Source organism: Octopus sinensis, linkage group LG8 (genome assembly GCF_006345805.1).
Source record: "Octopus sinensis linkage group LG8, ASM634580v1, whole genome shotgun sequence".
Lineage (NCBI taxonomy): Eukaryota > Metazoa > Mollusca > Cephalopoda > Octopoda > Octopodidae > Octopus > Octopus sinensis.
The window spans coordinates 23,810,478-23,824,615 of NC_043004.1; the positions used below are offsets into that span (position 1 = coordinate 23,810,478).

The window sequence follows — 14,138 nt, forward strand, 5'->3', positions numbered from 1 at the left end:
TAAAGGATATGTACATATTTATAGATGTGTGTGTGTGTGAGTATATTTATGTTTGTAATCGTGTATCCATATCTATCAGTCTATCAGTTAATCTTACTTTCTCTTTATCTATGTGTGTGTGTGTTTGTGTAAAGAGAGAGAGAAGGGGGATGATAGAGATACAAGTATGATCTACTGTATCCGTTTACACTAATGTGTGTATGTTTCTATCCATGAGATGTAACATGCCACTGTTGTAGTTGTTCATATCTAAGATGTAATGAAACAATGAAAGCAAGGCAAGTGTAAATTGAAATAAATTTGTCTCCTTACATCACCGTGGAGTGTATTTCGCGAGTCATTTTTCACAGACATTATATAGCACTAGCTGTTTTTGCAGTATGAATTCTTTCCCGCATGTGAACGATTCTGGCAGCTCACCGCCTTGCTTCTCTTTAATATTATGATAAATATATCAATTATTCCGAATAAAAGCGATTCCTGCAGCAGAATGCTACATCATCCCTTGCTTTAAGTATTAAAACATTTGCACATCCAAACATATAGACACATCAAAGGCTTTCAGATCTCTGAAGATTATTTAGATTTTTCCAGTCGAGTCTCACCTTCATTCATCCTGTTTGTAAGTTCGTTAGTTTTGCATGATATCAGCCTTCATTAAATGAACTTATGATTAAACGAACACCGGTCGTAGCGATCCCGTTTTCTTGTGTATTTAGACCTTTTGTCAATGTTTCTTTCTTATCTTTAATACAAAAGACTTTTATGTAAATGATTTTGTCTACTCTAACTAGACGATCGACTGCAATAAGAAAATCTGACGTAGTTTGAGGTAAATACAGCCTATTTCTTTGAACGTTTCCTACCCCAGGATGTGGGTTGGGTTTGTTACTTTGAGTCAGAGACAAAGTGATGATCCATGCAGTGGAAACACCTCTCCTCACCTACTCCAAAGAAGGCCCAATGTCATTTCGTCTGCAAGAAAAGAGATGGCCTCAGTTTTTGGGAATGCAAATGACATTGTCTTTACTGACTATCTTCATAAGGACCACACCAGCAATGGAGAGGGCTATATCAACACACTGAAGTATTAATGAAAGACTATCAAGATAACACGTCTAGGAAAACTGACGAAACAGGATTTGTTTCATGAGGAAATTCTCCAGCATACAAGTCCTTAGGGCCAATAGTTGCTATGCGTGATGATGGCTTACAACTGGTTGATGAGCCTCCCTAATCCTCTAATTTAGAACCATCTGCCTATCATCTGTTCCCTGACACGAGAAAAAAACACTTGGCTGGGCACCACTATCGCATTGATGATAACGTCATATTTGCTGTTCTTTTATTTGCTTTACTCTTTAGACTGCAACCATGCTGGGGCACCACCTTGAACTTTTAGTCGAATGAATCAACCCCAGCTCTTATTATTTAAGTCTGGTACTTATTTTATCGGCCATTATCGCTGAACTGTTAAGTTACGGGGATATAACACACCAACACTTTTTCTCAAGCGGTGTTGGGGTGACAAACACAGACACAAAGACACACACGCAAACACACACACACACACACACACACACACACACACACACACACACACACACACACACACACGCATATATATAATGAGGAAATATATATAATGAGGAAAACATTTACTTTTAAACCTCTGAGTGAGAAGTAAGTTGTAGCTATAGTACAGAGTAAAATCTATTTGCCAACGTAAATTGGTAATCTTGGTTAGGACGATGTTACTACCTTTTTTAGCCCCAGGGATACCTCTATCCCAGCTGGTTACCGACACACAACTGCGTCCTTATACCTCGAACAAGGGAGCTAATGTCCGCACTCGGCCTTAAACGCTACATACGGACCATGGTTTCTGGGTTATTTCTCTTCATCGGCACAGGATAACCGTTGGCTAGAGACGGAAGCACTAGGTCTTGTTCGAGGTATATACTTTTAAAGAGACACACAGTCACTGATCTCGTGAAGAGAAAAATATGACGTTGGCCAGAGTGGTACAGCTGGAAAAGATGACATATTGCCAAATAAATTTTACTCTGTAGTACACTTACTACTTCTCGTTCAGAGATTTAAAGCTAAATGTTTTCCTCATTTATATATATATAATATATATATATACACATATATATATACGATGGGCTTCTTTCAGTTACTGTATACCAAATCCTCTCATATAGTTTGGTCGCCCCGAAGCTACAGTAGAAGGCGCCCAGGGTGTCACGCAGTGGGGTTGAACACAGAACCATGTGGTTAGGAAGCAGGCTTCTTACCACACAGCCAGGCCTTTGACCAACAGGATAAAAGCTTCTTCACCAATGGGATCCTAGCACTACGACTCTGATTGAAGTGTATGCACCGCAAGATTACTAAGTTGAAAAATAAAGACATGGGAGCAGTATGGGCAGCCTATGAACTTTTCAGCCCACCATTGTCCCAACCCGTTTATATCAAGACCCTAACAATTTCCAAACCCATACATCCATTCTTTAATTCACTCCGTGAGTGGATTCACTTCCATCACAGTTCAACATCCCCGCCTAAACTTGAACGGGAAAATCTATTTGCACTTGCATCTGTGGACATTTGGATATTTAGCGCATATTTGTATATATATGTGCATGTATGCACAGCGTATACGTATATATATATGCATATATGGATGTATTGATTTTTTATTACCCATAAGGAGCTAACGCAGAAGGGAATGTATGTATGTAGGCATGTACGTATGTATGTATGCATGTATGTATGTATGTATGTATGTATGTATGTATGTATGTATGTATGTATGTATGTATGTATGTATGTATGCAAGGGAATATTGCTTTGTAGTCTTTTCTTCTTTGCTCAACGTTTTTCAAATCTATTGGAAATCTCTTTAGTTCTTTAGTTCATTCTAACACTGTCTAATTTATCTCTCATCCTCTCTCACATCTTCTTCTTCGAGTCTGTATTGTTCACTGTTTAACTACTTCTGCTTCGAACTCAATCATACCAATCTATCTAAAAGACCTTTCTCTCACTAATGGAATATTTTTCCCCACTTCCGTGTTTGAACCATTTCTACTCCTATTTACCCTCTCTGACCATCAGAAATTCCTCGTATTCTTCCATTTCACTATTATCTAAGACAATCTATTCAAACAATGTTTTAAGTAATTGTTCTTATTTCCAATGCTAATGCTTATATAATAGAAAACAAAAAACCTTTAGCAATCTATTAATTCCCGCACATATATATTCAGCATCAATCGCCAACGAGAAAAATAAAAAAAAAATCAATATTTTTTACTTCATGCTAAGATCAGCTGAAATATGTAATTATATAATTACATAGGGAATCCGGAAACAATAATTATTCTACATGTACATGATTGTTCAGTAACCTTTGTTTTATTGCTAAAGCTTTATATTATCCATGAATTAACGTATATCCAAGTGTGGAGAGCCGATATTGTTTATCAAATCGATGTCCCTATCAAGAAATCGGCTTTACATGTAAATACAGCAGTGTTCATAATTTTCGTTAGTTTTGTTTTTCAATATACAACATATAAAGTTACACGTTATTACGTATCACACATTATATTTCACACAACATTATAAAATTCCACAGTCCCACACTATGTTACAAAATACCACACCAGCAACACAAGGCTAAACATTACACAATATAACACTTCACAAAAAAAACATCAAACAGCATCACAAAAACTTACAACGCATAACATTAACTCACCACACAACATGCCAACATGAAACAGTACTAAACAACGACAGCTCACAATACAAAGCATCACGTAATATCACATATCATCTAACAACACGCAACAACCTCCCACCAAAACACAACATTACCCATTACATCACAGCATCACACATATCGCATTACACAACTATACACACACACACACACTGAGAAAGGAAAACAGTAAAGAAAAACTAAACCCCCTCCATCCTACACGTAATGCTTCACTGAGCAAAATAAGATGAAGAATGACGTGGGGAGACTTAATGTTCCGATATAGATGTAACACCGTTTAAAATCAACACGTGAATGCGTCCGTAAAGAACAAACAAAAACCAACACTCGAAAGATGAAATAAATGGCCAATCAATAGTACAATCAGGTGCTGGATATATATATATATATAATTTAAGATTTAATAAGGGTAAAAATTGATATTAATCAATTAAAACCAGTGGCCCAGCATATTAAAAAAATCCGAAGATTAAAATATTTTTACATACAAAATTTAAAGAACTGACTACTAAAAGTGGACGGTCAACATGCTAGATATAGACGTCAAATCGCTATTTTCCACAAAGAATAGTGGTCGGTCCTTTAAATTTTGTATATATATATATATATATATATATATATATATATATCCTCAATGAAGATGGCGCTAATGAATTTGTAAACCTGTTCTGGCATAGAAGAGACTAATGCATTGACTACATGATAAGTTTGGTTGACGACACGGTCGGTTTTGTCGAGCCTATCTCTCCTGTCGTTTCATTTCTAGTGTCTTCGAAGATTTTGGTTCCGATATAGATGTAACACCGTCACTTGGTACGGGGTCGACCTTTTATTTCAAACGATTTAGGCTCAATCCCAGTGGTTTTCAGTGTTGATTTGAGTTGACCCTTGCATCTTCGAAGAGAACAACCTCGTGGTCTTTTCACAGAAGTGATCTCCCTCTCATAACTTGACCCTTCCTTTCTTGCTACATGTCCTGATAATCGAAGGTTGTGTTTCATTATCAGCGATTCGATATTTTGACTTCGATACTTTTCAGGACATTTTTGTTGGTCAAATAATGCTCCCATTTGATGCTCAAGATTGAGCGAACATTTTGTTGGTGACAGCGCTGAAATTTTTGCATGTCGCTATGATAAAGAGTCCAGGTTCTCAGCCATACAGCAAGCTTGAAATAGTAACAGCCTTGTAGACCATAATATATATATATATAATATATATATATATATATATATATATATATGTGTGTGTGTGTGTGTGTGTGTGTGTGTGTGTGTGTGTGTGTGTATGAAAGTATATATGTATATATATATATATATATATATATATATTGGGAATGTTTAAAACACATATAAGCACTGAGGCAGTTGGAGATATAAAAACTAAACCCAAAGATAGTTTTCAAAAATGTATTTTATTTATTTTATTTATTTATTTCATTTTTTTAATGTCTTATTTCATTACTTTATATTCTAAGTAAATTAATGCTCATAGGTATCTACCCCTTAGCTAGCTGTGTCAACTTCAAAACAGTTAATTAGAAATCATTGTACTTGAAGGTTACTTAAACTTTTAACCCTACTTGTTACTATTCATTGTTCATAACTATCTGTTGCTTTAATTTTTATATCTGCATCTGTCTCATCAATTTGCTTATATATGTATTTTAAATGCTCTCAAAATATTTGTATTTGACTAGTTTCTTCTACACTTCCTTTTCCTGACTTTTCTTTACATTAAAAATAGATAAGTCACTAAACTTGGATCCAACATATTAATTCATAATATACAAATGCATTTACTCTGCCTACCTTTCTGTCATTCTTTATAACTTCCACCACTGTTCCCTCTCTTGTTAATATTACATTCTCTAAGACGGCGAGCTGGCAGAAACGTTAGCACGCCGGCTGAAATGCTTAGCGGTATTTCGTCTGCCGTTACGTTCTGAGTTCAAATTCCGCCGAGGTCGACTTTGCCTTTCATCCTTTCGGGGTCGATAAATTAAGTACCAGTTACGCACTGGGGTCGATATAATCGACTTAATCCGTTTGTCTGTCCTTGTTTGTCCTCTCCGTGTTTAGCCCCTTGTGGGTAGTAAAGAAATAGGTATTTCGCCTGCCGTTATGTTCTGGGTTCAAATTCCGCCGAGGTCGACTTTGCCTTTCATCCTTTCGGGGTCGATAAATTAAGTACCAGTTGCTCACTGGGGTCAATGTAATCGACTTAATCCGTTTGTCTGTCCTTGTTTGTCCTCTCTGTGTTTAAGCCCCTTGTAGTTAGTAAAGAAATAGGTATTTCGTATGTCTTTACATTCTGAGTTCAAATTCCGCCCAGGGCGCCTTTGCCTTTCAACCTTTCGGGGACGATAAAATACCAGTTGTGTGCTGGAGTCGATCTAATCGAATGCCCCCCACCCTCCAAAAATTTCGAGCCCTGTGCCCTGAGTAGAAACGAATCGTTAGTATACCACTGAGGTCGACTTCACCTTTCATCCGTTCGCGGTCGATAGAATAAAAACCAGTTGATCACTGGTAGGGGTCGATATAATCGACTTTGCTACTCCCCTGCAATTACTGGCCTTGTGCCAAAATTTGAAAATAGTGTTACTCTATTTCATTATCACTATATATGTGCTTAATTCTCTCTCGTTCTTTATAACTTTCGCTGTTTTCTCCCACTATTAATACTCTCTATCAAAAAGAATTTCCCTGCCTCTCTTTCTCTCACTCATTCGCATACTGCCGCTCTCTCTCTCTTTCATACTGCCTCTCATTCTGACTCCCATACTCTCTTTTATCTTCACCACCACCCCCTTCACCACTACTCATCATTTGCTTTCAACTTTTTATTAGATCTTTCTTTTTCCCATCTCCTCTCCGCAGTAAATTTTATCAATTATCGGTCTTCCATACATTGTAAGTATAACGGATGATTTTGTATGTGTTCAGTAGAGTAAAGAAATTGATGAAACCTAGATCCACTGATCTGAAGAGCCAGCATTCTATATATCTGCATTTAGCTATATGCTTGAAACTGTTAAATTCTATTTGACTCGTCAAAACAGTAAACCTTTTCCCTTATATAACTAAATACATTTTCTATAATAAATTTCAATTTTACAGGCGACGCATTTGGTACCATATGACAAATAATTAAACCAGCTTGTCAACTGAAGACTTAATCCTCAGTTGTATTAACACCAGACTGGTCAGAATATATATGATACACAAAAATGTAGCTTAGAATATAAAGATCTTACCTCAAAACGACCAGACAGTGGGTCGGTCATATCAAGAAGAGAGTAATCTGCATTCCTGTCCCCGTTCTCATCAATGCTTACATTTCCTGTGATACCTGAAATGAGAGGAATATACTCTTTAAATGTGGAATACAAGATGGTGATATCTACAGTGTTATGTACGGAAATAGCTCCGGTTATTAAAATACGACTTAGAATGATAGTACAAAATTAAATATATCAACGATTTACACATAACATTTAGAATATCTTATTCAAAAGATATCTAGCTCGAAAATACTGTCAAATATATTTCCACACACATTGACTCTCTTTTCTCTCTCTATCTCACGATAGTTTCAGGTTCATTAAAAGGTTACAACTTTGTATTGTTCATTCGGATCTCATTCGTCCGATATAATCCAACGTTCGAATAATACTTAGAGACATACATGAATAGACACATGCATACATACATTCATACATACACATACACGCATACACATATCCATTCATACACACATATTCATACGAACACATACACACACACACAAGATACACACATACATACACATATACGCCCATACATACACACACATACATACATGCATATACATACATACATACATACATACATACATACATACATACATACATACATACATACATACGTGCATACATACTTATTCATATATTTCTTGTGGATCTCTGTCATCTGTCTTGAACCACCATAGTTACGGCTAAGGCGGTTATCATACAAATTTTCTTTCTGTTCTAGCATGAGTCTAAAACACCATGAAGAGTAACAACAGCAACAACAATAATAACAAAGCCGAAGACAACAAATGTCTTCATAAAAAACAACAACCACATCAATGTACTGAAAGATTTTAAGACGAATGTTACCTATGCTCGAATGTGTGTAACGCTAGCTTTCTATCAGAAACAATTCATAACGTTGTTATGCAATAATATATTGGTTTATTACAAGGTTAACAAATAGCTGTGATTCCAGTCTTGCTATGGTTTAGCCTTAAAACAATCCTAATAGTGCAGACATGATTTTTAAAAAATGTCGAAAGTTTTCTGAAGTATACGACGGGATAATTAACCTATGTATCTTTTTCATTTTTTAAGGGAAATTTGTCTGATATTTTCAGCTAGTTGATCGACCATGCATAGGCTCACCTTTCTAGTATTGTTTTAGTATTGTTTTGAGATTAGAAAACGATTTTCGTTCTATAGGATTATTTTACTTCACTCATGAGCAGCCATTCAAATTCCTGCCATGATAACAGACCCAACATCGATTTTGAGGATAAGTGGCTAGGTATTCGATCAACTGAAGAATCTACTCGTTAAAGTATCATAAAAAGGGTTGGGTATTCCACCGACAGGTTTATATTTAATGTAATTTTTGGCACGAATCAGCAGCATAAATGAATCCATATAGCTGGGACTTGGAATTGCAGTAATAACTGCCAGAGTGCTCTCTACACTGTTTCTGCCACCGCGATTTTACAAAGTTTAGGCCTGCGATCTGCTACCTGGAATCGATCCTGGACTCTCGTGATTACCAAGCGAAATTCTTAACCACTCAGCTATCCCTGCGACTCCGAAGTACTTGTCAGCGGTGCAGAGAACTATCAGTTTCCAACAGTAAGATGATGTAGTTTTAGTAATGAGGACATGTTTGTTAAGCAAAAGCTTAGTTTTTCATTTGTGTAAAATTTAGAGAAGGAAGAGCAGGGATCAAAATTTTTTTCACAGGAGCTCAACCCTAGTGGTGGAGCGGCAGTCAAAAGTCAGGTACTCTCCTCGGGAGTGTAGCTCAAGTGAAAGAGTCTCCAAAAACAGACGGTCCTGTTAAACTGAAAGCTGGCAGAATCCTTAGTACTGAACAAAATGCTTAGCGGAATTTCTCCGCTTTTACATTTCAAGTTCAAATTCCGATGAGGTCGACTTTACTTTTACCCTCTCTGGGTTGATAAAATAAGTACGACTTGAGCGCTGGGGTTGATGTAATCCATTAGCCACTTCCCACCAAATTTAAGGTCTTGTGCCTATATTACGAAGGATTATTTATGTAATTCATCTCTTGAGAGTATGTCACAGAAATGCTGATAATGGTATGAAAACCACCAAGAATTTTGATGACTTGAGCAAACGCTCTTAATTAGCATCGCCTTCGAAATCACATTTGACATGAAAAGAGAAAAAAATGTAAAATATTCTGAAAAATGTAGTTGAAAAGATTTTTTTTTTTCAGAAAAGTCTTGAAGAAAAGAGAAATGCCGAAGGGAAATAGCAAGAGAAAACTGTGCGCCAGCATAACAATGCCAGGTTTTTATACACTAACCGCAATTCGGTGTAGAATAGAATTTGTAAATAACGCAAGTATTACCATGACAAAGGCAGGGAAAAGTAACAACATAAACGATAACAAATAGATAAACCCCATGATGTTACATACATATGCGCTGATGAATGCAGATACACACGTACATGTGCGCACACGTACATACTTACACATACATGCATACACAGACACATACATGCATATATACATACATACATACATACATACATACATACATACATAATTACACATACTCTTACAAGCGGTAAATTATCGAAACTGACAGATACAATGCACTCAAATACACGTTCGTATATTTCACCACAGAAAGAAAACACATACGACGTGTCTGTTATATATATATATATATATATGTGTGTGTGTGTGTTGTGTGTGTGTGTGTGCGTGCGTGCGTGCGCGTGTGTATGTACATATGTACATTATATAAAGATATATGTATGTTCATGCGTATATGTGTGTGTGCGTGAGCCTTTATACGTATATATATATATATATATATATATATATATATATATATATATATATATATATATTTTATATTGTGTATATATGCGTCTGTGTAATATTATACATATATATATATATATACTGTTTATAAATTACTATTATATATATGTATAAATACACGTATACGTATGTGTATATAAAACATTGCGCAAATAGGTGTACGTCTATGTATCATCTGGATATACACATTTCCAAAGTGAATTTGTAATTCTGCTCACGTTTGTTGGTACATTGGGAAAAAATAACAGAAATTACTTGTGAACAAAATATATTTGTTTTCATGTACATATAATTGAAAGACGGATCTAGTTAACCACAAATTATTGTCGGACAATAATGAAAGTCGGCAAAAAGTTCCTCCAGAGATAAAGAATACATCGTAACTTGTTTTCTCCTCAACAACAGAGGCAACACGTTACTTAAAATTTATAAACAATATTATAATATTAATGAGGCGAAATCCTCAATATGATGAGGAAATTGATGATGGTCTGTGTCAGCAGCAGTCTTATCTTTACATTCACAAGAATGGAGCCACAACAAACACAACAAAAACCTATGCTAATGATAAAAACTTTGTAAGTGAAAATATTCAGTTTACATTTTCATATATGATTGACGACTGATCAGCACTCACAGGAGAAAGATACCGTCAGAGAACTGCTCAGTCTAGTAAAACTTCAGGGAGGTAGTATTCACTCGAGTAAGACCTCATTAGAAAAGTATTCATTCGAAGAGTAAGATCTCACGAGAATAATGCTCTCTCAAGTAAGACCTCACTGGAAAAGTGGTAACTTGTGCTAGACCTCATTTGAATAATGTCCGTTCATCGTTTATGTTCAGGGTATTAATAATGGTTTCATATTTTGGCACAAGATCAGTAATTTCAGTGAGAGGATAAGTCAAGCCCAATATTCAACTGGAACTTTGTTTATCGACCTCAAAAGGTTAAAAAACAAAGATGACCTTGGCGGAGTTTTAGCTCAAAACAGAAAGACGACCAAATTGGAAAAATACTTAGCGGCATTTCATCTTTACGTCCTGAGTTCAAATTCCACTGAGTCGACTTCGCATTTCCTCCATTCGTGGTCGATAAAATAAGTACCAGTGGAACACTGGGGTCGATGTAATCAACTTACCTCCTTCCTTGAAATTGTTAGCCTTGTGCCAAAAATTGAAACCAATATTAATAAAAGTAGATAAACTATCCATTACTCGTACTGGATCAAAAGAGTGTATATATGGGAGAATGGAAGAGTGGCAGTGCACAGTGGTATTGGTTACCGAAGAAATAATAGAGAACTGTACACTAGTGAGATTTCAACAAAGAATGTTTTTCTTGGGGACATGATGTATGTGGCACCTAACTACTGTTACTGCGTGTCGGCATGGAATTTTAACTTCTGCGTAAGTTAAAATAGTCCTAAAGATGGAAAATCGTTTTGTAACCTCAAAACAATACCCCAGAAAGAGAGCCTCAATGTGATCGATGAACTAGCTGTAAATAACAATCTTCCATTTTTGACATGTACCGATGATGTTGAACACAAGTATGTTTCCGGAAAGTCGAGTTTTATGTTCATGGTAATAGCACGTCGACCGTTTAGCACTAGAATTGCCAGAACTGACATACCTGTTTGAGCGTGTGACACCACGAAGTATTTGTTTCGGCTCTCTACCCTCTGAGCTGAAATCCTTCCGACATCAACTTTACTTTTCTTTCGTTTGGAGTCGATAATACAACAGATACTAAACGATGGTCGGGAATTGATGGAACAGTTAGACTTGCGATGGCACCACTGCCAAGCCTTAACGCCCTAAGGTAACAGCCCATTCCGTCTCTCCACATCACCTATGTGGAGAGAGGAGTGTTGTTTGCAAGAGAATCTGCTGGTTTTCCTCAAAACATCTTACCAACGCCTGAATATACATAAGTAGATGAACTGACATTTAGACTGACAGGTACTCAAAAGCAGGGTAAGGAGGTTGAGCCATTGTACATGATGTGTGTTGCTGAGTAACTCATTGAAAATCAATTGAATGCCCATTTGGTTGTAATACAGAATGTTTGCGAGTGAAATGGTAAAACCAACAGAAGAGTATTACATACATAAGCTATAGTGCAATATGAGTCTTACTTGTATCGTACTCTGACTTACTTCAGTGAGTAATCGTTTAGCTTTATGTCATCTCTAATAGAGATTACCTAATATCGAAAGCGTTCCAAATGTAATCACACCGTCTTCTGTGATTCTAAGGAAACATTTCAATTTTTTAATGGGGAGAAATAATATAGATGCTTCAGCTGTATGAACGCCGTTTCATTGAGTGTTCAGGACTATTCCAATGAGGTGTTACCTGAGTGAGCACTACTCCAACTGGAACAGGAAGGTGATGTCGGTTTTAATGTTCTTAAAATTCATAAAGGCTTATTGTGTTACTGTTAATTTTAATATTGCAATTAGTAAGACGAGGACATTTATTTTCCACTTACTAATGATCAGGCCAATCTATGAACAATGGCAATAATTATAATATGAGGCCAATGTAATGTCTAATGTCTTTTAATTAAGCAAAGAAAAAATTTCTAGAACGGCTTGTGACTAATCATCATATTTATTCCAAGAGATTTAGATTTGTGAGTGAAGAGAAGCATGGTAACTCATTGCTAATGCATATTTGAGAGAATCTGAAATAGTTAAGATAGTATAAATCCAAGGTATTTAGTTTCAACTTACTCTGTCAATTTCTTTTGATACAATAAATACCAGTCATACACTTGCCAAAGGGATTCTCTTTGAACACTTTGTTGCTTCTCATTGGAATGTATTCTTTTCGAACCTCACGTGTTGTGTTTGTTTTTCCGTTAGCATTTGAACTAATTAATACGTCATGATATTATACAGATCGGAATAGCTTCGTTATAACAAACACCGTAATAAATCTGTGACACTGTCATCATTAAAGTTTACGACAGGAGTACATAAACTGATGACAGAGCCTCTACTTGGTTATTCGACCTATTCGAAGTAGCAATCAAACTTCACTCTAAACACATCCTACCGTTAAATAAAAGATATACTATCGCTGAAGTAAAGGCAATATTGTCATAGCTGTAACATACTTTGACCATCAGTATACATACTTCTCAATCCTGAATTCTAATCAAACAAGTCAGTCACAATTAACTAATTTACTGTAGTGATGACATCTGCCAAGGCAATGATTACGTAACTAACATTCATTATAGCTTCTGCCATAAACACAGTTTATGAAGACCTGTTCAGAATAATGACATTTGATAGTGATATTACTTGTCATTGGAGGCGCAATGGCCCAGTGGTTAGGGCAGCGGACAGGAGGCGCAATGGCCCAGTGGTTAGGGCAGCGGACTGGAGGCGCAATAGCCCAGTGGTTAGGGCAGCGGACTCGTGGTCATAGGATCGCGGTTTCGATTCCCAGACCGGGCGTTGTGAGTGTTTATTGAGCGAAAACACCTAAAAGCTCCACGAGGCTCCGGCAGGGGATGGTGGTGATCCCTGCTGTACTCTTTCACCACAACTTTCTCTCACTCTTACTTCCTGTTTCTGTTGTACCTGTATTTCAAAAGGGCCGGCCTTGTCACTCTCTGTGTCACGCTGAATATCCCCGAGAACTACGTTAAGGGTGCACGTGTCTGTGGAGTGCTCAGCCACTTACACGTTAATTTTACGAGCCGGCTGTTCCGTTGATTCGGATCAACCGGAACCCTCATCGTCGTAACCGACTGAGTGCTTCCACTTGTCATTAACAGGTTTCTGGAGATTTCCCATAACAAATTCAGCGCAATGCAGTCACAATCACAATACGTTTGAAGTAAGAATTAAGAAGATAAAAACGTAACTGTACATTGTAAAAACGCGATGGAAAGCATAAACTGTTCACGAACCGAAACCAGGGAAGTTTGTATTAGATTTGAATTGTCTACTGTAGAATCTACAAGTCGTGATTTTTAATACAGAAACCGTGTTAATGATCATGACTTCTCATAATTATAAATATATAGTTATTAAATATTATACATATTTCTGATTAGGAAACTGAATACTGATATAAGCAGTGAGTTTAGACATTTCGATTACTTAAAAAGAAATCTATACTGAGAACTAGACAATTATTGACTTGATAATTAATTCTGGGGAAAGAATGTAGGGGAACAATTTTGATATTTGAATTAAATT

General features: G+C 36.4%; 1 protein-coding gene across 2 annotated transcripts in view; it reads right to left on the bottom strand.

The window, feature by feature from the left end:
• Positions 1-14,138, bottom strand: part of LOC115214911 (atrial natriuretic peptide receptor 1) — a 795,859-nt gene that overhangs the window by 335,908 nt on the left and 445,813 nt on the right. For both annotated transcript variants that reach the window (XM_036505277.1, XM_029783970.2), the window contains exon 5: positions 7,053-7,147. In XM_036505277.1, the coding sequence (XP_036361170.1) occupies positions 7,053-7,147 (95 nt within the window). The remainder of the gene's footprint in view (positions 1-7,052; positions 7,148-14,138) is intronic.